At 48.1% G+C, this 24402-nt stretch overlaps 1 protein-coding gene across 5 annotated transcripts in view; it reads left to right on the top strand.

The window, feature by feature from the left end:
* Positions 1–24061, top strand: part of USP31 (ubiquitin specific peptidase 31) — a 74907-nt gene extending 50846 nt beyond the window's left edge. For all 5 annotated transcript variants that reach the window (XM_014453353.2, XM_023751554.1, XM_023751552.1 and 2 more), the window contains 6 exons: positions 747–876; positions 3464–3583; positions 6594–6819; positions 9322–9480; positions 10927–11079; positions 17516–24061. In XM_014453353.2, the coding sequence (XP_014308839.2) occupies positions 747–876; positions 3464–3583; positions 6594–6819; positions 9322–9480; positions 10927–11079; positions 17516–19056 (2329 nt within the window). In that variant the 3' untranslated portion in view covers positions 19057–24061. The remainder of the gene's footprint in view (positions 1–746; positions 877–3463; positions 3584–6593; positions 6820–9321; positions 9481–10926; positions 11080–17515) is intronic.
* The last annotated feature ends 341 nt before the right edge of the window (positions 24062–24402 follow it).

The following is a 24402-nucleotide window of genomic DNA, read 5'->3' as shown; positions in this document are numbered from 1 at the left end:
GATCTTTCAAATTAGCTGAAACCCAAATTTCTCTTTAACTGTTTAGTGTCCGGTATGTTGCTAATCCTTTATTTAAGTAGTTTATTATTTCTCTCCTATACATTCTGTTGCTTGCTGCTAATGAGATAGAAGCTATATATTCGTGTGTGTGTGTGTGTGTGTGTGTTCATTGTAGGTCCAATTACTTTGATTTGTATTACAGGCCCATTCACTCTAGTAAGTTAGGTAAAATGCATGCCCTTAGTTACAAAGGACAAGAGTATATGGATTAATTAGCATAGTTCATGGCCACTTCCAAAAAAAACCCAGCTCCAAGTTATTTCTTCTTTTTTTTTTTTAAATATATTTTATTGATTTTTTACAGAGAAGAAGGAGGAAGGGAGAGGGATAGAGAGTTAGAAACATCAATGAGAGAGAAACATCGATCAGCTGCCTCCTGCACACCCCCTACTGGGGATGTGCCCACAACCAAGGTACATGCCCTTGACTGGAATCGAACCTGGGACCCTTCAGTCTGCAGGCTGATGCTCTATCCATTGAGCCATACCGGTTAGGGCAAGTTATTTCTTCTTGAAAATAATTTTATAGATAGAGAATTTTTCAAGAACACTTTGGAACATGGGAAATTGCTTTCTTACACATCGACCTTCTTGCTTATGAAATTATATCTATGCTGTGAAGCTGTGATTGTATTTTGTGTCAGTTTTGCAAGATATTTCTGATAAATGCTTTGCCCCCAATGGCAGCTTGTTTGTAAATACTGAAGATGAGTATATCCCTGATGCAGAGAGTGTCCGTCTGCAACGGGAGCGTCATCATCAGCCTCAAACTTGCACTTTATCCCAGTGTTTCCAACTCTACACCAAAGAGGAGCGGGTAAGAGCAGGGGAGCATTTCTTGGGTGGTGCGGTGGTAGGGATGGGGGCATAGCAAGGTGACAACGAAGAAACAAATTATGTCCCAGAAAACTTCCTGGTCGTTTTGCATTTACATAGGTTCTGCACACGTATGGGTATTTTAGTGTAGGGTTTTAAATAATTTTCCTTAGTAACTGGAACAGTGATTCTCAACTGTTTGGTACTAAGAACATAGGTGTGAGAACCTATCTAAATTAATTATAATTAAATAAAATTGAAAGTTCAGTTTCTTAGTTTTGAGTGCTCAGTAGACACAGTGTACATATAGACAAAGTTCTATTGGGCAGTGTCTTTGGACCACTTAGCACAGTGCTTTGCAGACAGTAGGGATTTGGTAAATATTTGCATGTAAGGATGACAGATAGACAAGTCTCTGTGGACAGGGCTCAAGCCTGTGTGGTTTTTAAACTTCTCCAGGTTTGTGCAGCTTGAGAAACCTTGACTAAAACACTTGTAATTCATCTTGAGGTGATGTTTAGGATCAGAACTTTTATTTAAATTTTTTAAAAATTGATTTGAGAGAGAGACATGGATTTGTTGTTTCATGTATTTATGTATTCACTGATTGATTCTTGTATGTATCCTAACTGGGGATGGAGCCTGCAACCTTGGTGTATCGGGATGACGCTCTAGTCAACTGAGCTACCCGGCCAGGGTCAGGTCAGACTTTTGACTCCTGATTGTTACTGTTCACTCTACGTACATAGGGAGTTATGCAATTTCGGGCGGAAGAGGACTTGAACGCTCCTTTCTCTCTGATGGTTGGGCTCTGCTGAATTTCAGAGACGTGCTCGTTCAGCCACTGTTTGTACACCTTTAGTTGTGAAGCGTTTGCCTACATAGGAGACTCACCATTTCCTCTTTGGAGGTCCCTGATGGAGACTTAGGTCAGCCTGGACTACATCCCCAGGTCACTGTGACCACATGTGTTCTCTCTAAGAATAGCTGGGGCCAAATATTTGTCTATCTTTTAAATATTTGAAATGGTTTCCATCTTCTCACTGAGTCTTTTCACCCCCAAGTTTTCCATAGCTAGTTCCTTTAATAATAGGTTTCATAAGACATCTTTTTTCAGTTTGGAGCTTATATAAAATAGTTCATTGGTTTTGCGTCCTGGTGATTGCCTACTCTGTATAGTACCTTATCCTATTTAGATTTTTTTTTTAATTGATTTGGGAGATGTTTGAGAATGGCACAAACCTTAGAGGTGAGCAGACTTACTAGATGGCAACACTGGTATTCTACAGAACGTCTCACTGATTGGGAAGGATGAGTTCAAGCTAGCAGGATATATTTTCACTAGAGGCCCAGTGCATGAAAATTCGTGCACTCGGCAGGGGGCGGGGGTGGATGGGGGTCCCCTCAGCCTGGCCTGTGTCCTCTCGCAGTCTGGGATCCCTCTGGCAGCCCAGGAGCCCTCGGGGGATGTCCACCTGCCAGCTTAGGCCCGCTCCTCCCGGGCCTAAGCCGTAGTTGGACATCCTTAGTGCTGCCGAGGAGGCAGGAGAGGCTCCCACCACTACCGTTGCACTTGCAGCCGTGAGCCTGGCTTGTGGCTGAGCAAAGCTCCCCCTGTGGGAGCGCACTGACCACCATGGGGCAGTTCCTGTGTTGAGTATCTGCTCCCTGGTGGTCAGTGCGCGTCATAGTGACCAGTCGTTCTGCTGTTAGGGTCAATTTGCATATTACCCTTTTATTATATAGGGTAGGGATTCATTCATTCAGTAAATGTTTATTGAGTACATACTGTGTGCTAGGTACTCCACTAGGTCCTGGGGATTTGGCTGGGACCAAGAAAGACAATGTTTCTGCCATCAAACAAGGAAGTAAAGAAAGCGGAGGTCATGGGTGAGGAAGGAACTGGCATGGCTGAGAAACAGAAAGGAAGCCAGTGTAACTGGAGCACAGGGTGAGGAGGGAGGGGAGAGACTGTGCTGGTCTTTGAGTAATCCTGAGTGTCCACCGTGGAGCCAGGCACATGGAGAGCACACAGTCAGCATGCATGGGGAAGAATGAGTAAATGGGGGTCACTTTGGTGGGTGTCCTGGTATTTGCTGAGATAGGAAAGGAGGAGAACGGGGACTGTGTTGGTGGAAAGGTAATGAGTTTGGGAATACGCTGAGTTTGAGATGCTTCGGGGTCATATCCTCTAGACCAGGGGTGGAGACGCCCAGCCCTCGTGCCAGATAAGGCCTGCGAAATCATTTGGTCTGGCCCTGCCAAGGCATGAGGGGTGAGTTAATTAAATGTTTGACCAAATTTAGCAAGTTTACCAAATAGAGCAGGCTAATGTTTAAGTTGATAGTTTTGTATGGCCCTCGAATGATGTCACAGATATCCAAATGGCCCTTGGCAGAGAAAGGTTCCCCACCCCTGCGCTAGACAGTCATCGGGCCTGTGAGAGAATCCAGCCAGCAGGTGTGTGGGTGCCATTGTGTGCAGTTCCCAGAGAGGTGCTGAGTTGCGGCGCTGGCCGAGAAGCGAGTGCAGCCGTGTCCTCAGGAAGCTTCGCCTGAGGCGCTCACCGTCGTGCCCCTCTCTTGCAGCTGGCCCCCGACGACGCCTGGCGCTGCCCGCACTGCAAGCAGCTGCAGCAGGGGAGCATCACGCTGAGCCTGTGGACGCTGCCGGACGTGCTCATCGTCCACCTGAAGCGGTTCCGGCAGGTGAGGACGGGCCGTGGCACGTGGGCTGAGGGGGTCTCTGGGATCCTGTGCTCCTGTCTGTGTTCCAGACACACACCTGCCCCTTGTGTTCTTTCTAGAGTTCAGTGTCCTGTGATCCTTTAAATCCTATACATTTCAGTTCATACTGTGGCTGTTGTATTTTGTTCTGGAGCATTTGCTTTAGGTATGTAAATGCTGTGTTTCAGTTTTTGTGAGCGTGCTTTGGATCAAAAAGAAAAAAAGGAGAGCTCCTTTCTGGGGGCGGGAGGGTGATGTTTCTCCCAAAGGCATGATGGGTGGCGTCCTGCTCCCGGGGGCAGTGGTGCAGCTGGGGAAATGAGCCAGAGACATGTACAAGGAAGATCTGCTTTGTGTTACATTGCTCTGTCAGTCCGTTTTCCCAGAATGGCTGTCTGTTCTGAGGTAGGATGGTCCGGGACAGCCTCATTGTAGGAGGACTACACGGGAGGTAAAGGTAGAGGGGTCCGTGAGGCCTGGCTCTAGGAAGTTTTGTGTCTGAGATTGGGGTAGGCATTAGGGGAGCAGGGTGTGCAGAGCCCCGCCCCTGAGGGAGTACGGCCGTGCCAGAGGCTGGCAGCAGCCAGTTTGGCTGGAGCACCAGGTTGGAGAGAAAGGTGCGAGCTGAGGTGGACGGCGTTGGGGGGACGGGTTGTCCACGCAGACCCCTGCAGGCAGAGTGGGACTCTGACGAAGGGCTTAAGTGTGGAGAATTGAAAGTGACACGAATGAAGACAGGAGATCTGAAGGGGCCAGTGCAGTCCTCAGGGCTGGGAGGGGTGCTGATGGCTGGGGCTGCAGTCGTGGCAGAGGAGATGAGAGACTGGGAGAGGGTAAGAGGCTTAGGGCTGCTGACCACGTGGCCTGCACATGGCTCCAGGGCTGGGGCTCTCACACAGATTTGGGGGCCAGCTGTGTGTGTCAACTGCACACTCCTATTGGTGGGGAGCTGTTGAGGGTTGGGACACCAGCCCTCTCTGTTTCCTTCCACACACACAGACTAATTTAGTTTCTTTCTGTGTCTTTTGAAGGCACAGCGGCACCCTCCCAGCACCCTGAACTGGACCCGCAGAGTGTCTTTGACTCTTCTCTCTTGCCCCTCTCAGCTAGGCCCTGGCAGTCACCTCCTCTGCTTGGTTACGCCTCTCCCTTGCCTCCTGTATCTGTCTCCTGCTCCCCATTTCTTTTTAAGATTTTTAAAATTGATTTTTAGAGAGAGGAAGGGAGAAGGAGAGAGATAGAAATATTGATGTGAAAGTGAAACATCGATTGGCTGCCTCTTGCAGGCCCCCTACCAGGGATTGAGCCCACAGCTAGGGCATGTGCCCTGACGAGGAATTGAACCAGCAACCTTTCAGTGCACGAGACAACGTCCAACTGAGCCACCAGGCCAGGGTTCTCCATTCTTGCTGTCACCCTGCCAGTTCAGACTTTTGGTACTTTTTAGCTGGTTGCAATTGCAGTGTCTTTTTTTTTTTTTAAATGTTTTTATTGATTTCAGAGAGAGGAAGGGAGAGGGAGATAGAAACATTGATGAGAGAGAAGCATCAATTGGCTGCCTCCTCCACACCCCCGTCTAGGGATTGAGCCTGCAACCTGGGCATGTGCTCTGACCGGGAAGCAGCAGCTTCCTGGTGCATGGGCCGATGCTCAACCAATTGAGCCACGCCAGCTGAACTGCAGTGTCCTTAACTGATTTCTTAACTTAGACAACTTTTTCTACCATGTTTTATGCACTGTTTACACAGTTCTTTACCTACAGCTCTGATGGCATCACCTCCTCAAAGCCTCAGTACTTCCCCTTGACTGAGAACAAAGTTCAAAATTTTTAGCCTAAGCTTCCTGACCACCTAGGACACATCTTACCTTTGTCTTACGAAAAAATTTCTTCCCTTATTAGATCCATATCTCCTTGGGGTAGCCATTATCCATACCCGAGTAATCTTTTTTTTTTAAATAAAGTTTCATATGTTTTTATTGATTTAAGAGAGGACTAGAGAGATAGAAACATCAATGATGAGAATCATTGATTGGCTGCCTCCAGCACATTACCCACTAGGCATCGAGCCCGCAAAACCAGCATGTGTCCTGACCGGGAATCGAGCTGTGACCTCCTGGTTCATAGGTCGATGCTCAACCACTGAGCCACGCCAGCCAGGCCTGATTAATTTTTTTTTTAATATATTTTTTATTGATTTTTTACAGAGAGGAAGGGAGAGGGATAGAGAGTTAGAAACATCGATGAGAGAGAAACATCGATCAGCTGCCTCCTGCACACTCCCTACTGGGTATGTGCCCACAACCAAGGTACATGCCCTTGACCGGAATCGAACCTGGGATCTTTCAGTCCGCAGGCCGATGCTCTATCCACTGAGCCAAACCGGTTACGGCCTGATTAATTTTTTAAAGCTCCCACAGACACAGGAAACATTCAGTGAATATTCAGCTGACGGTTGGATTTCACAGGATTTCCCTATGAATGTGTAGAAAAGACAGATTACCCAGGATTGTCAACTAAATGAATAGATGAAGCTAAATCAGTGTTAACTTTTCACGCTACTGCTGGAGGGATGGGTCAGAAGGGAGCACTGCTCAGTGAGTGGCTGTCTGTGCCAGGCACCGGCTTCGTCTTTCTCGTATGTTATTACTCCATCACTCTCATGCCTTGTGACAGAGGTATCAGGACGAACCACCCGAAATTGTTGGTGAGTCAAAAACCTAAAAGCCCTTTATCAGGTAAGAAGTGGAGACTCAGGGAGTCTCATTACCCCTTATATGTAGGTCATTGTTGGTTCCACGTTTAGTGATCTTAAAACCTGTTCCTCCAGACAGTTCAAACAGTTAGTCTGTTTCCCTATTTTGTGTGTCTTGGGGAACATCAGACAGGTAACTCAAGCCACTTGAGCTGCTAGAGCCCACGTTCCACGTTGAACCCATTCACCACCTGTTTGCAGGAAAATATCATCAGGACTTGTCTTTCTTCTTGTGACAGGAAGGAGACAGGCGTGTGAAACTTCAGAACATGGTCAAGTTCCCCTTGACTGGCCTGGACATGACGCCTCATGTGGTTAAGAGAAGCCAGAGCAGCTGGAGTTTGCCATCCCATTGGTCTCCATGGCGACGACCTTATGGACTCGGGAGGGACCCTGAGGACTACGTCTATGACCTGTATGCTGTGTGCAATCATCATGGCACCATGCAAGGGGGGCACTACACAGGTCTGCAGTGCGAGGGGCCGGGTGTCTGTGCGGATGATTCCTTCAGGCGTGTCTGCTTGTGACAGGGTCACTCTGCCTTGGTGCCTCACTGCCCCTTCAGTAGCCAGTGTGCCAGCTGTGAGGCCGGTCTTCACCCTCCGGATCTTTGTCCACGAGCAAACAGAATTCCCCTCCTTGTCCTGAGCGGGCCCATCAGTGGCGTCTGGTTGACTGGGGAGTGGTGTGTGCAGATGGGCAGCACACTCCGCTCCCCGAGGACTCGCTGGGCCCACCGTGTCTGCACTCCCCACGTATGGTTTCACTCACCCCCGTGAGCTAGCGCCTCCCTGGTTTGAGTGACTGTGAAGCACTTTCTAGTATCGTTAGAGGGACTTGGAAGGGTTTTCTTTTTGTACCAAGGCTACATTTACATTTTCATTTTAAAGCAACTATGTTCATCATATGAAATTTAGACAGTACAGAGAGGGAGAAAGAACAGTGCCATCGTCCATGGGCTTCTCACTCAAAAATAACCCCTGATAACAGTTTTTAAAATGGTGATGAAGTATACATAACAACACTTACCATCTTAACCTTCTTCAGTGTACGGTTCAGTGGCACATCTTTATGGAATCGTCATCCTCATCCATGTCCAGAACTTTTTTATCTTAAGAGGAGCTCGGATGTTTTCTGCATCCTTTCCCCTTTCCCACGCTGAGGCCACACCTCTGCTTGTCTGGTATGTGAAATGGTTAGCCTTAGATTAGAGAATACCGGAAGTGAAGTGCCTCAGCATAGTTGGAGGACGGACCCCGTGTGTACGTGTTCATTGGGAATGCTTCCTGTGATGCCTGTTTTGCACTGGATCTCGCTAGACTTACGTGGTGCCTGCATGGCTCACCTGTGTAAGGATTCTGAAACAGTGCTTCTCAAAGTATCTGTGATGAAGAACCTGTTTTTTTCTTTTTAAAAACTTCCAGTCCTTCATAAACCAATACTTTTGCAAAAATACAATTAAAATATGGCAGTATCAGATTGCTATAAAAGTTCTCCAGTGCTTTTCTCAGTTTTGCTGTTTATCTTGTGGACTGGCATCAGTCTTCCAACCACACTTTGAGTAGCACTGGTCTGACGACACTTCACTAATAGTGCTGGAAAGAAGGCAACTAGAAGTATTTTGTAAATGCATCATTTACTCATTAATGAGTATTGTGCTCCCTGGTGTTCAAGCTGTGGCTGGGGACAGACCATCTGAAGGAAACAGACGGAAGCCAGTGCAAGGTCTCTCTGTCACCTTCTCTCGGTTGTCCCCTGGCAGTCCCATCCCCACTCCAGAAGAGCAGCCATGGCCACAGCCCTTGCCCTGTCCCCGTTCGCTGCTTTTAGCTCCATTGTTCTCCCATCTGGTTCCAGAGTCCGAGCTGCCCATGACTTCCCTTCCTACCAGCACAGATTCTTACTCTCCTCTCTTTCTGGACCTGTCTGCGGGAGCCCTTCTCACCGGTGCCCTCACCACTCAGGGTGCCATGCTTGGGAAAGTCGCTCCCACTGCCTCCTCAGGGCTTGCGTGCCCATCTGGGGCCATGCTGAGTCTGTCCCAGTGGTCAGCTACATATCCTAGCACTCCTCCAATCCCACCCCAACAAGTAGGTATTGTAGGAAGTGTGGTAAGAATGTACTTCTCTGGATCAAGCTTGTCACACCCTTGATATATCCTTCCAGGATGACAGGAACATTGAGCTGTCTATTCTTGCTGGCTCTTGAATGCTCTGTATTTCTATCTTGGGCTTAGAATTAGAACTGGAGAGAAGGCTGCATACATCCATGAGCTCAAATGGTCTCCGTTTACCAAGGGACTTCCCTGGGACATACTAGACAATTCTGAAATGAGCTGGGCCCTGCCCTTCAACCGCGGCATGACCGTGGGGAGCTGGCTGATCTTTCTGAGCCTCTGTCAAATGGGAATCGTTGTAGAGCAGGTCTCGTAGGTTAAGTGCATGTGTGGCACATAGTCAGTTCTAAGCAAGTGTTAGCTGCTGTTATGATTAATACAGTACTTCTGGTTCTGTTATCTTCTGTCTCTGATAAACACCAAGCTGTCACAACATGCTGACCTCAGGGTCTCTCACCCCTGGCACTGCTGACAGTTTGGCCCGACAATTCCGTGCTGTGAGTGCCCCTGCCTCCCACGGAGGCCAGGAGCACCTTCCCCAGGCTGGGACAATCGGAATGCCTTCAGACTTTCCACATGTCTCCTGGGGTAGAACTGTCCCTGGTTGAGACCCACTGGTTTAAATAAATAAGCATATTTTGTTTCCTAAGATTAAAAAGAACTTTATCTCTTTGGAATTTTTTGAAACATTTGGCCTGAGTGTGATATGGAATTTGAGTTTTTCACCTCTTTCTCTGTTACTGCATGCAGCCTTTAAAAGGTCTTGAGTTAATTATATGAGCCAAAGAAACGGTCTCGGTGGGTAGTGGCCCAGCCGGTGTAGCGGGTGCTGACGGGGCTCTCTTTGGCAGCCTACTGTAAGAACTCCGTGGACGGGCTCTGGTACTGCTTTGATGACAGTGACGTGCAGCAGCTGTCGGAAGATGAGGTCTGCACACAGACGGCCTACATCCTCTTCTATCAGCGGAGGACAGCAATACCGTCATGGTCGGCCAACAGCTCGGTGGCAGGTAAGGCCAACCCTATTCTTGGGCAGTTTTTCCCAGAACAGAAGATAGTCATTAATGTCCAGAGAAATTCCCAGAAGGTGTCATGCCTCTGTCAGTTTCATTAGATTAATCCTCACATTTGCATTTAACCTTGAAACCAAAATGATTGCAGTTAAGGAAATGGGGGTGGCATGTGCAAGCAGCTGTGAACCAGCAGAGTTCACAGGGAGGGGAACGAGTGCTGGGGAGGGTCACTCGTGGGGTAAATGAGCTACGAGCAGCATGGCCTGCACTCTGGAAGCAGAGGGAGCGAGATGGTTGGAAGTAGGACGGGGACTTGGCTTTGCCTCATGTTGGTTGGGTTACCTCAGGGCAAGTCCTGTCCCAGGCACACACTGACCCTCTGTAATCCTGGTGCGATAACACTGGGTGCCTCTTGAGGTCCTTGGATGCATCAGGTTAGGCAACTGCACCTTAAAGCCTTTTGTAAAGGGTTAAACGCTGTTAGAAACAGCCCCTCCCCCCAGTAAGGTTGACCTGTTCTATTAGGGAAGAATTGAAGGCTAAGGTAATAGTATAGCTTGAGTTGAGTGTGATGGGGTCTAGCCATTTGTTTTAGTAAATGCATACAATCTAAACAAGGGGCGGGTGCTGCTTAGTGCAGGGTTTGAGTTTAAGAGAGCAAGCCAGGACTGGGGTGTGGGATTGTGCTCAGGTTAGGGGTTGTTGACCCCTGCTCCCCCTGAGGCTGACGAGGGCTAAGTTAGAAGCTGCTAAAAGGAGGCCTCCCTGGAGCAGTGGCCCCTGCTGGAGTCAGACCCCGCTCCCCAGTGTACCCCTCTGTCTGCTGCTCACTCGTTAACACAAGTGGGGCTCCCAGTGCTGAGGCCTGTCCTTGGTGCTTCCTAGAGTCTGGGGTGTGCTCAGAAATGACACCCTCGTGGGGGCTCCTCGAGACCCTCATGCTGCTGCATGTTCTCAACTTAAGAGCAGTTGCTGTTGCTCTCATGTATTTAAGGGCTTTCCTCAGACACAGGACAGATCGACATCGAGCCCTGTGCTTTTGTGTTTGTATATTAATATTGCGAAAATGATTTTAAAAGTCAACAAACAGTGAGGTGGAGGAAACAGCAGCACGGCTGCTCCCTCTCCTTCCTGTGTGGCAGAGTGTGTGGCAGGCACTGTGTGAGTGCTTCGTAAATATGTGTAGAAGGAATGAACGTGAGCGATTGTCTATATCCTGTTCTGTTGCCAGCCCTTACGACTTGGATATGCATTGTAAATGGCCCACCTGTCCTCATGTTATCACTGCAGACGCGGAGCCTGCTCTCCGGCCTTTCGTCTTGGCAGGGGCTGTTGGGAGGCACACTGGGGTCTGGCAGCTCGTGCCCACCTGCAGTGCTCAGGTCACGGTGTGCTGTGCAGGCCCGGGCCCTGGCTGACCTCGGTGCCCTCCCTTCTCCGCAGGCTCCACGAGCTCCTCCCTGTGCGAGCACTGGGTGAGCCGGCTGCCGGGGAGCAAGCCTGCCAGCGCCACCTCGGCAGCTTCCTCCCGACGAACCTCCCTGGCCTCGCTGTCTGAGTCCGTGGAGATGACGGGGGAGAGGAGTGAAGACGATGGTGAGTGTGTGTTTTGTGTTTTGGTGACAGACTTCCCAGAGGCAACTCACGGACAGCACAGGATCCCTCCTGTTTAGGAACCAGGTCCAAGAAGGCCGTGGGGCGGTGCGCACAGTGTCCAGTCGTCAGTGACGTCTGCTGTGCACAGGGCGTGTCGCTCCTCTCTGACCTAGCACTTCCTTCTTCTCTTTCATCATTTTCGACTTTGAAGGTCTGGAGTGGAGCCTTGACTCTGTACAATAATGAATGCATATTTTCAAAGTGCTTTTTAAAATGTTCCAGGCAGCTGTGAGGGGGCTCAGTGCAGCGCGCCTGTGCAGGGCCTGGCAGGGAGCTCCCGCCCGCCCAGCGTCTTCCCTCCCTGCCACGCGGTTTCCCTTAGAGGAATCTGGCGCCTTCTTTTTCAGAAGTGTTTAGTACAGAAACGGGTGCCTCTGCGTAGAAGTAGTTTTGGGGAATTCTGAAGATAAGCACGACATAAAAACTTTGGAAATCTGATAAAAATGGAACTCTTTTTTACCTTCACTTACCAGTTGAGTAGTGGCAGCACGCAAGGCTCTTAGTTCCATCAGGGACCAGGTGGGTGGGACCAAGGCAGCCAGGAAAGGGGAGACAGTGAGCTCAGCTTCTTCTTTTTTAAAAAAAAAATATATTTTATTGATTTTTTACAGAGAGGAAGGGAGAGGGATAGAGAGTTAGAAACATCGATGAGAGAGAAACATCGATCAGCTGCCTCCTGCACACCCCCCACTGGGGATGTGCCCACAACCAAGGTACATGCCCTTGACCGGAATCGAACCCAGGACCCTTCAGTCCGCAGGCTGACACTCTATCCACTGAGCCAAACTGGTTAGGGCGAGCTCAGCTTCTTAATGAGATGCTGACTCGCCTTCCTTCCAACAAGCTTCATTCTGCGCCAGCATTGTGATAGCTGTAACATGCTTCTAGTGGTGACGGGTCTTCTGAGAACGGGAGGTGGAGGCCAAGGCAGGGGCTGGGAGGATGTGCCAGCTTGGGGGATGTGCCCCTAGCATCAGCTCCCCCAGCTCGGGCTTGTTGCTTCTCGGCTTATATAGTAAGAGTACTGGGCTATGGCTGCTAAGCTCCTGTCTAGCTCCTGACATTATTTGAAAAACTGACCAATAAATCTTCACTTATTAAGGTAGAGGTTATTTCCAGCACAGCCTTTCACCTTAGAATTCATTGTCGTTTTAACCGTAGGCCTAAAAGTGGTTTCCCGACCTGTTTTTAACCAGTGGTTGGAGAATCGGTGCCCTCTTAAGTGTCATCATCGCCCAGGAGTGCTGGTGGTGCCCACAGGACAGGGCCTGGCCCTAGGATCTTCTCAGGCAGACTCTGACATATTCCCCTGCTACCATTAGCATGTGTGTATAGGAGTTGATTTACAATATTTTCTTTGGAAGTTTTTTTTTTAATTATTGTTTAGAGTATTACATATGTCTCTTTTTCCCCCCATTGACCTCTCCCCAGCCATTCCCACCCCTCAGCACATGCCCTCACCCCCCTACTGTCTGTATCCATGGGTTAAGCTTATATGCATGCATACAAGTCCTTTGGTTGGTCTATTACCACCACCACCACCCTCCCACCCCCCACCCCCTACCTTTCCTCTGAGGTTGAACGGTCTGGCCAATGCTTCTATGTTCTCTGGATCTCATTTTGTTCATTGGTTTATGTTGTTCATTATATTCCACAAATGAGTGAGATCATATGATATTTATCTTTCTCTGACTGGCTTATTTCGCTTAGCATAATGCTCTCCAGGTCCATCCATGCTGTTGTAAATCGTTAGAGTTCCTTCTTTTTTACAGCAGTGTAGTATTCCTTTGTGTAGATGTACCACAGTTTTCTAATCCACTCATCTGCTGATGGGCACTTAGGCTGTTTCCAAATCTTAGCTGTTGTAAATTGTGCTTCTTTGAACATAGGGGTGCATATTTCCTTTCTGGTTGGTGTTTCTGATTTCTTGGGATATATTTCCAGAAGTCGGATTACTGGGTTGAATGGGAGTTCCATTTTTGATTTTTTGAGGAATCTCCATACTATTTTCCACAATGGCTGCACCAGTCTGCATTTCCACCAGCAGTGCACAAGGGTTCCTTTTTCTCCACATCCTCCCTAGCACTTGTCGTTTGTTGATTTGTTGATGATAGTCATTCTGACAGGTGTGAGATGGTACCTCATTGTTGTTTTGATTTGCATCTCTCGGATGATTAGTGACTTTGAGCATGCTTTCATATGTCTCTCGGCCTTCTGTGCATGGGGTCAGTTGTTAACGTCACCTCTTTCATTTCTGATTTTGTTTATTGCAACGGTTCTCAACCTGTGGGTCGCAACCCCTTTTGCAGTCAAACTATGCTTTAATCACTATGCTTTAATTATGTTCAATTTGTAACAATGAAAATACATCCTGCATATCAGATATTTACATTACGATTCATAACAGTAGCAAAATTACAGTTATGAAGTAGCAACGAAAATAATTTTATGGTTGGGGGTCATTATTTCTTCTAATGCAGTGGTTCTCAACCTGTGGGTCGCGACCGCTTTGGGGGTCGAACGACCCTTTCACAGGGGTCGCCTAAGACCATCGGAAAACACATATATAATTACATATTGTTTTTGTGATTAATCACTATGCTTTAATTATGTTCAATTTGTAACAATGAAATTGGGGGTCACCACAACATGAGGAACTGTATTAAAGGGTCGCGGCATTAGGAAGGTTGAGAACCACTGTTCTAACGGGTTTTCTGTTCCTTGCTCTGCTTCCTCCTTCTGGCACCCCTATTATGCGAATGTTGTTTCGTTTTGTGTTGTACTAAAGCTTCCTTAGGCTTCCTTGTATTTTAAATTTTCTTTCCAGTTGTTGCTCTGTTTGGGTTTTTTTTCCACCTTGTCTTCTAACTTGCTGATGCGGTCCTCAGTTTCTTTTAGTCTACTGTTGAAACTTTCCATTGTACTCTTTATTGCAGCTATGTCATTCTTCATTTCCTCTTGATTATTCTGCATTTTCTCTTGATTCTTACACATGTTGTTGAATTTGTCTTTCCTTCCTTTCAGCGTCCTTATATCCATTGCTCTGAATTCTTTCTGACAAATTGCTTGCCTCCATTTCATTTATTTCCTTTTCTGGTGATTCCTCCTTTTCTTTCGTATGGGGGTTGTTTCTTTGTCTCCCCAGTTTTTCTGTTCCTTTGTGATTGTTTCTATGTATTAGATCAAACTGCTATGCCACACAGATTTTTTGAGTTTGTCTTATATAGTAGATGTATTGTGGGACCCAGTAGTGCAATCTCTCAGGTCTTTTCTGCTGGGTATTCTAGGGATGCCCCCTACTTGGGATATTTGGGTTCTCTTGGTGTAGTTGGGTCTTGAGTGTTATTGTCCCATTCGTGGGTGGAGTCTCCTCTTAGCATGTCTGGTTATGTGGCTTGCTCTCTACTATGTTCACTGAACAGTACAAAATACAACTCGACAAGACACAACACAAAGGGAAAAAAACACTTATGTACTCATGACACCGATAACCCCAATAAAAGTGAGCACCAGAGAAAAGAGAATTAGGAAAGAGAAAAGAGAGGAAAAATGATATTGAGGAAAGAAAAAAAGGTAAGAGAGAAAATAAAAAAGAAATATATATATATATATATGGGGAGATAACACCACAAAACAAACAAACAAACCAAAAAATGCAAACAATGAACACCCAGAAAAGTGGGGGGACAGAATCTGTACAGGCAGAGCTTATATACAGAAAGTAAGGTTAAGGAATTGAATGAATATGGTAAGGACCACGGTTCAGTATAGAGGCAGTAGAAAGAGAATAAGTGGATAAGAAGAAAAGAAAGATAATAAAAAATTAAAAGACAAAACACATTTTTAAAAATTTTAGTTCATTTATTCACTTATTTTTGGAAAAGGAGAATAGAGGAGAGAGCTGATAGGCTTGAGTTTAGTGAGTGAATCTAATTAAACAATTAGAAGAAGAGAGCAGGAGAGGAGAGGAAAAACAAAAGCATAAAAAATTGACTAGTGAAGAAAGAGAAAAGAGAAGAGTGCATGGACTTGGAGCAGGGGAGAGGAAGTTAGATATATGAGTAAGCCAGCAGAGACTGCAATAATAATAACACATCAATAAAGCAGATAAAGATCAATGTTTAACAAGGGGTAAAAGGAAAGGAAAGAGAAAAACTAAAGTGGGGACAGGAGAAGAGAAAAAGGGAGGAAAATGAGAGAAGTGAGGAAGAAAAGGGTGGGGAAAAAAGAAAAAATAAGATAAAATAAAGAAAAACAGAATGAAAAATAATACACAAATAAAAGATTAAAAGAAATGAAAAAAATTTTTAATAAAAGATTAAAAAGTCAAGTGTCATTGGCTTCAGCTGAGTTTTAATGCCCCATGGAGACCCCACTCTTCTGTTCTGTCTGCCAGTTCTCAGTTTCCTGTTAGGTAGTCGGCACCATGTTGAAGTTCCAAGTGATCCACCGCTCCTCTGTTTGTGTCTATCTCCACAGCCTTGGCTGCGAGCAGGCAGGACCAATCTGCCCGCTTTGCCTGTCTGCCTGCTGTCAACCTTAATCTCTCCACATCTGCTTCTGACAGGGCTTTTGGTGGGGGTGGTGTTTTATCGCTTTCCAGGATTCAATGGCCCCTCTTCAACCCAGTCCCTGAGGGCTCTTTGGGGCTACTCATAGTCTTTATGTCCTTTGTACAGCTCAGGGTGTAGGTTGGGTGTGACTGTATTGGCTGTCTTGAGGCTGCTGGGAGGGCTGGTTCTTCAGGAGAAAAATGGCTGCTTAGGTTTGGAGGGTCAGGGAAGTCTCAGTGCCGAATTCCCGTCACCTCTCCCCATCCCACTCTCCTCCACAGCCTCTCCCCAGACCCCACAAATCTGCACCTACACCTGCACAGCAGCCTCGGTGAGTGTAATTGAAAGGTCCTATGAACTGGGTTTAGTGAATCAAAGAAGACAAAATAGAGGCAAAACAACCACGTGACTATGAGTTTCTTTCCCCCTGGCACCCCGCGGCTCAGGCAGCTCTTCAGGCCGCCTTTCTGGGCGCAGCCTCTCGCAGCTGTGGGCTTAGATCGAGACTCTCCAGCCGCCAGCAGCCCGGGGACCTCCCTTCCACAGTTGGATGTTACACCTGTCCCCAAGGGATGCAGACTTGGAGCCCTGCAGCTTTCTTCTGACCCTCTCTGCCTGGTGGTCCTCGTCTCTCTCCAGCCCAGACCCACGATCCTACATTCTCCAGGCATCTCTGCCCTTCCCAGCTGTGAATTGTCTCACCAGCTGTGTCCAGTTTGCCAATCCCGGGTGGAAGTTATTTGATTTAGTTGCTTCTGTCTGCTCTGGGACAAGGCACAGGACATGTCTGCCTATTCGGCTGCCATTTTTTTCTCCAAGGGCTGGAATTGTTTTTGTTTTTTAAAAATATATATATATATATTTATTGGTTTCAGAGAGGGAGGGAGAGGGAGAGATAGAACATCGATGAGAAAATACCATTGATCGACTGCCTCCTGCACACCCCACACTGGGGATCGAGCCTGTAACCAAGGCATGTGCCCTGACTGGCAATTGAACCATGACCTCCTGGTTCATAGGTCGATGCTCAACCACTGAGCCACACTGTCTGGGCTCTTTGGATTTATATTATTCTAGTTATGAATATTTTTAAGAAGTCCTGAGTCACTCAGGATAGCAGTGTATTGTCTGTCTAGTCCTTTGCGTGGATGTGCTTTCATAGTTAACAAGTACAGGCACCTGCATGTGGCATTGCGTGTGGCTGACGCTGCGGCTCTGGTGTTCGCTCTGCCTCTAACTCTTGGTGCCATCTTGGGCAAAGACTACCTTCTGTGAGCCCCAGATATCCTTAGTGAGTAAGCTGACTCAGTCGTTCACATTTCTTGAGCATCTGTGGAGTGCCAAGTACCTTGCTGGGCACAGGACTTTTTAAAGATTTTATTTAATTCTCATTGTAGCCCTGTGAGTTACAACAGGAGTCATCAAACTACAGGCCACGGGCCAAATATAGTCCCTGCCTTTATTTTAAATAAGGTTTTATTGGAACACAGCCATACCCATTTGTTGATGTGTCACCCACGGCTACTTTCATGAGGTGGGGGCCCACAAAGCCTAAAATATTTGCTGTCTGGGCCTGTACAGGAACACTGCTGACCCCTGCTGTAGAGCAGGCAGGCAGAGGTAGCTTGCCGAGCCGTGAATTAGAATGTGCCTATTGGATAGATAAGGGAGGGAGCTGGCTCAGGAAGATGGGCGTCCCATGACGACTCCTTGAGCCCAGACGTGCTGCTCTGAGCGTCGTGCTCCTGTCGTCACTTCCTTCCCGGGAGGTGCTCCTGGCCTCTTTGCTGTTTAGCTGAATGATGTTCTCTTTGTGCATTCAGGAGGTTTCTCGACGCGACCGTTCGTGAGGAGTGTCCAGCGCCAGAGCTTGTCATCCAGGTCTTCTGTCACCAGCCCCTTGGCCGTCCATGAAAACTGCATCAGACCTTCTTGGTCCCTGTCTGCCAAGCTGCAGATGCGCTCCAGCTCTCCTTCCCGGTTCTCAGGGGACTCTCCGGTTCACGCCTCCACCTCCACCTTGGAGAAGATCGGGGAGGCGGTGGATGACAAGGCCTCCATCTCTTGCTTTGGTAGCTTGAGGAGCCTTTCTAGCAGTTCGCAGGACCCGGGCGGTGCTCCCAGTCGACGGGAGCACAAGGCTGCAGGCCGGGCCCCTCTGGCTGTCATGGAAGGCATGTGCAGAGACGAGCCAGACACCCACAGATCAAACTCGGGTGTGGCAGACACACAGAGCAAACACTCAGCACAAGGGGCTCGCTTGCCCCCCGTGTCTGATCCATTTGATAACAATAACCAGATAGCTTACGTGGATCAGAGCGACTCTGTAGATAGCTCTCCCGTCAAAGAGGTGAAACCCCCAAGCCACCCAGGCTCCCTCACAAAGAAACCAGAGAGCACAACCAAGAGTTCCCCCAGCTGCAAAGGCGCGTCTGAGCCCGACAGAAGCTTGCGGAAGGGGAGGTCCGTCTTGGCGAGCCGGGGGTCATCTCAGTCCAGCACCTCCCCTTCCTCTCCGGTTCCTGCCAAAGTTTCTGTGAAGCCCTCCCGCTCCCGAAGCAAAGCGGAGTCTTCCAGGGCCCCCACCCCTCCCAGGAAGGAGTCCTCCCCCAGAGCCCAGGACTCGGTGGCCTCTCCTTCGCCCCAGAAGCCGAAGCCAGCTTCTTCCCTCACGTGCACTGCTTCCTCCACCCCTGCCAAAAAGGCCTCGGGCCCTGCCGCGAGGGGCCCCTGCCCACCTGGGAAGGGCAGGACTGCGGATCGGAGCCTAAGTGGAGAGGGCTCCAGACAAAGCCTGGTTTCTGACCGAGCCGGGGTCCCCTCCAGCTCCAAGCCCAACTCCCCTCGGGGGAGCCAGGCCAGGGCGGCGGAGGGCCGGGGGGACGGGAAGCAGGTCAGGAGCTCCTCCATGGCCAGCCTGCGCTCCCCCAACGCGAGTGTGAAGGCTGGTCTGAAGCGGGACAGCAAGTCAGATGAGAAGGGGCTGTCCTTCTTCAAGTCCGCCTTGAGGCAGAAGGAGACGCGGCGGTCCACTGACCTCGGCAAGACGCCCTTGCTCTCCAAGAAGGCAGGTGGGAGCTCCGTCAGGTCAGCCTGTAAGAACGCCGGGGAGGACAAGGCGGAGAAGGGGCACCGGCCTCCAGGCTCCCAGCAGCCAAATGCCAGTTCCGTTGGGAAAGAGCAGCTTGCCTCCAAGGACCCTGCTTCTGCTAGACATTCCCTGCTGTCCAGTCGCAGATCCAAGTCTTCCCCGCTAGACTGCGGAGCACCCGCATCTCCTGGTGGCAGGCAGTCCGCCGAGAAGTCCTCCCAAAGGTTACCTTCGAGCATGCCAGCCTCTGCACGGCCTCCGAAACCTCAGTGACGCCGCTACGCTCCAGTGCGACCTGCGACACGTTTATTTATTTAGAACCCTCCCCTCCCACCAAAGCCCTCTATGCTTTTGTATTTTTTGGGTCATGTGCCTGATGTGCGTGCTTGCGTGTGTGCGTGTGTGCGTGTGTGTGTGTGTGTGTGTGTGTGTGAGCGTGCGCCTGTGCGCGGATTTCAATTGCAAATTGTTAAAAGCGTCGCCTTATTCTGCCATTGAACCAAATAACAGCCATAGGCAAAGCATCAATACCGAGCTAACTGGAAAAATCACAGATGATTCCCTGGACAGTCCCTGTAGCAGTTGTATATATTTCTTTAGAGAACTCTAATGACTCGTTGGACACTAGGGTTTGGAACCTGGGACCAGTCAAGCTGCTCTGCAGAAGGATGAGTTATTTGACCTGGGGTTCAGCTGAGCAGGACTTGTCCTCACGGGGACTGTCATGTGGCACCAGGAGTCCTAAAAACTGTGACACTAACAGACAAACCGAGAGAAAACGGTTGCTTCCTGCACTTTGGCCCCATCTACCAGTCTTTGTAAAGGGCAATATTTTAACACTAATGTTTCTCAGGTATATATACTCAGCCAGGTTAGGAAGGATATGTATCTGTAAGAGGATTAGAGAGAAGGTGGCCTGTCAGTGACTGTCAGTCCTCCTACTGCCACACATGGACACTTTCAGAGGTAGAAGCAGTCTTTCACTACTTTCATATCGGCAAAGATGTGGGTCCCAAGATGTGGCAAATTGGGTATTCAGAAAGCCAGTCACTCGTAGTTAAGGTTTTTCCCTCCTACATTTGCTAGTGAAGGCCATTGGGAGTTTGAAAAGTAGTAGAGCAGTAGAGGAATCTTTTAAAGATTCCTGGGAAAAGAAAAAGGATTCTCAACTGCACGCATGAATCTCTCCCATTTTCCTCTGGTGTTGCTTTTTCTGTGTTGGACGTTGAAAGCTCCATGCCCATGTCTCCACACTCTGGTAAGTCATGAAGAGGAAAGCAGTTGCTAAGGCAGAAGTCGGTGGTAGTTGAAGTGACGTGTAACAAAGTATTACATACACATTTCTGATCCTGCCTGTCGGGCTCAGTGTGACTGCTTCAGCAATTCACTTCTTCGTGCTTAAGATTGAATCTCTCGCCAGAACCCGGCGGGATCAGTGCAGGTTCTGTCTGGCCCTGTCCATGCCAATTGCATTTTCTGGTTAGACAAGAGAACCTCACAGACATCTCACAGATAAGCAAGATACTGGTTTTCCAAGCTTTCTGGGGGTATCCTGGCAAGTTTTAGTTTATTTCCTCCTTTTTCTAAATGTCAAGAGAGTCTTGGTTCTCATTCTATTTGAATAGCATTTGTCACTTTGCCATGAAATATAGCATGCTATGTTTATATGCTCTTAAATATTAACTTCCAAAAAACTCACAGGCTCTTCAAGTTCTCCCTGAACTCCTGGCACATGAATGCATGTATAATCCCCCTTCAGTCCTGCTGTGTGTGAGGCGACCACACACACACACACACACACACACACACACACACACATACACACACGGCTGTGAATTCTGCACTGCCTTTTGTTGTTGTTTTTCCATGAATACCTCTTGGGAAATGTTTCCAGTAGGTTACTTAACTTTATTTTGCTGCTAATTTGAGCATTAGCAGGTAACTCACAAGTCTGGAGGCCGTTTTTGTTGAGGGTAGCTGGAATTTTAGACCCTTGTGATAGCTAAGACTCCCTCGGCTTGTGGGAGTTGCCGCAGTGCTCCGTGACATTTCCTGAGCGCGCGTGTCTGCCCCGCGCCCAGTCCTATGGCTCCAGAGCAGCGCTGCTCTTCGGCGCAGTGACTGCCGATGCCCGCCTGCCGGGATGTTCTCGCTTCTGACCGCACGTGGACAGCCGGTCTGTTTGGCACTGGTTTTCTGTATCACAAATGTGGGAGCGCCAGTATCAGGAATTCAGTGTTTGTCTTATTGGAACCTCTCATCATCCTTTCGCTGGCAAACCACGTTTGAAATCTATCTGCATCTCTGCAAAGTGTCAGAATTATAGTTTGGCTACATAACAGGTTTTATGAACACCTTTTGGGGCTATAATCATTTAGGCATGAATGGAAGGTAGTTTAATTTTCACAGTGGTAAATATTTTTATTCTTGAGTGCTTCAGGAATGGATTTTCCATTTGGTTTAGTGTCTTAAAAAGCACACTACAAACTTCTTTAATTTTCCATGAGGTCTAGAAATAAAATTTCAGTATCTATAAAATTGTATGCTTATGAATTTAGTCCTTGTTTCAGATTTAAATGGAAAAATCAGGAAGTATTATGGCATTGTCTAGGCATCTCTAAGCAGTTACATTGCTGCGCTTAAGCAGTGAAAAGTTCATCCCTGATCACCAGGCACAGACGTTCAGCCACCGAGAAGGCTGTCTGGCCCAGAAGTTTGCAGGTCTCTGAGGTGTAGTGTGGGAAGTGGGTTACTTGGTTCAGTTCAGGTCTTCGGTAGGTTAGGGACTTGGTGTTGGTTTTGTTTCTTCCCCGGTGCAATGAGCAATACTTTTGGGGTTGGAAATCACCTACTAAGGATGGTGGGCCTGGGTTTCTGGCCTCATCCGAGCACTCATTTCCTAGTGGGCACAGAATAACCACCAACCATGGAGTTCGTCTGTCATGTTTGTCCACTTAAGAAACGTTTCATTCTGGATTTCTTTCCAGTGAACACCCCAGGCACTGAAGCTACAGCGTTCCGTAAGTCCCGGGCCTTGCCTTCATAATCCCTCCTTAATGGGCAAGCACGGAGGCTGTTAGGCTCATGTCATGCAAGACCATCTCCCACCTTTTTGTATTTTCTCTCCCTAAAAGCAGCCTAACAGAGTAATACTATGCTGGGCCAATAGGAGCACTTGTGTTTTGGTAAAGTGTTGTAATTATCTGAGGCTGCCCTCAACTCTTGTAATCATTCTTTCATCATTTATTCATTCTTTTGTTCATTCTGACGCATTGGTTGAGGGCCTGCTCTGCGAGTGAAGGCCAGCTGCAGGCTTCGGGAGTTTGCTGTGGCCGAGGAGCCCTGGGAGCACAGCTGATGGACCGGGTGCCAACGGCGCCCTAAACGAAGTGACAGAGCCAACGGGTTCTGCTGATTCGGCCAAGTCCTCTTGAGCATGTGTGTCCTGGAAACCAAAAGTGTCCTTCACCTCCGGAGGCGCTTTCCTCTACGTCCACTTTTCCAGACTGTGCTGTTTCTATACTTAGGGCTTGAAAAGGTGGTGGTCCACGCTGGCAGGAGATGGATGTGGGGATTTGCGGGGGGGGGGGGGGGCGGAGTTTGAGAGAAAAATTGTCATCCTCTAACTATCATGAGAAACAGGAACAGCATGTGAAGGACGGCAGTGGCAGCCTTCAGGAAGATGGAGCAGAGGAGAGCTGTGAGCAAAACTCATTCACATAAAATAAACTTCTTTTTCAAGTAGATTGACATCTGATGTTACCTTTCATTCTGATAAAATTACTAATCAGCTGAAGTTACTGTTGCCTGAAGTTATAATTGTTGGATGCAAAGATAATTAGTGTTTCTGGTTGGAATTTTGACATAATATGCAAATGACAAGCACAGTTTCTATAAAACACATATTCTGTGAGGTGGGTTGAACTTTGTATCATTTGGGATTGACCAGAGCAAAATGTGCTGACTAACCAGTGCCTGTGTCCTAACCATAAACAAAAGGGAGCTGTTACTGTGCAGGCCAAGTTCATAAAGGGTGCATTGTTGCCAAACCTGCAGGAGTATTTTGGGGTAAACGCTGTGTTTTTATTTTGGTTGAGTAGTCAACCGCATTTCCTTCGGCTCAGCGCCCAGAGGTGTGTCTTGCAGCTGCACTCGGAGCCTGAGCAGCCACGCCTCACCCCGGACACAGGACCGCTCTGCATGGCCTGCAGCTACCCCAGAAGCATGCTCTCACTACCTATGCACAGCATCTCCTAAGCAACGTCCACTACACTAAATACGCTTTTTTAAAAGCAACTCTTAGGTTACGGAGCTCTATTTTCGAATTTGTAATTATTAAATGTGGTCTAATCAGTGTAGAAGAGCCCGAATGTGGTCTCTTTGCTTTGCACATGTTTCCCTCAGCCAACTTTTTTGATCATTGGTAAGACTGTGTAAAGTAAGTATTTGCAAGCAGGAGTGGGTGGGGATGTTGAACACACTGGTTTATATACTGTATTTAGCTTGAAGACTTTCGTAAAGTTTAGGGATGTTCTAAAAATAACCTGCCATTTTCTATAGATTTTAATTGTTTATATCTTCTAGGGTTCTATCGTGGTCACAAGGAGAGGACATGGCTCCTAGTAGTGCTAACGATTTTAAATGCTTTTTTAGAGACTTAGAGCTACTGTTACAGAAAACTTTGAGCTCCCCAACCATTGGCCACATGAAGACTAAGCTGGTGGGATTGTGGTGGCATCGGAGGTGGGTTAGGTTGTAGATCCATCTCACGTTTGTTTTAACCTGGTGTTTCCCAGTTTGGGGGGGAGGTGAGATCCATGAGAGACGAGGGAGGCTTCTTCCCCTCTCACACAGATGCCCCGGTTCGGAGCCTCTCTGAGATCTGGACACCCAGTGTTCACGAGACTTGTCTAGGGAACTTTTAAGCACCCAGGCCCCGCCCCCTCGCACGCCTGTGTAGTCAGTGTGGTCGGCTCAGGAAGGACCACGTGGATTAAAGCTCCAGGTGTGTCTGAAGGGCGGAGTTGAGGAGCCCTGCCCAGAGCCAGGGCAGAGCCCCAGATTTTGGTAGAATGATGGTTTCTTTGTAATAATAATAGCAAACACTAGGCTGCCCCCAAATTCCTTGTTTAGCTCATTCTCTACTTGTCTAGAATGTAATTTCAGGAAGTATTTTTAAATTTAAAAATGAATGTGAAGCATTTTTATTTGGAATCTTTTTTTTTGTAACCCTCATTGGTATTTTTTCATATAATTTTAATAAATCAGATAATGCTCATCCAAAAGTTTGGCTGCATACATTACGGTGGAGGCCAGTGGGATGGAGTGAATCTGGTGAGCTGAGTGCGTGCCAAGGACTTCGGAGAGTCCCCATGCGCCTCGGGTGGTCATCTCACCATTGCTGCCCGCGAGAAAGAAACTATTAGTTCCCCTGGAGTTTGCGTTTCAAGGCACAAAGATAGAAAGCCGCAGGCTGGCGGGTCCTGGGCGCGGCGGGAGCGGTGAGGCCTGCTCCGTGGAGGAAGGTGATGGGAGTTCCCTCGGTGCTACTCTGCCTCTCACCTCTGGTTAAAACTGAACTCCGGCCCTCACAGCACTGGTTTCTCACGGGATGCACGC

The sequence above is a fragment of the Myotis lucifugus genome, unplaced genomic scaffold, assembly GCF_000147115.1.
Source record: "Myotis lucifugus unplaced genomic scaffold, Myoluc2.0 scaffold_22, whole genome shotgun sequence".
NCBI lineage: Eukaryota > Metazoa > Chordata > Mammalia > Chiroptera > Vespertilionidae > Myotis > Myotis lucifugus.
This window is presented reverse-complemented; position numbering and strand designations above follow the sequence as displayed.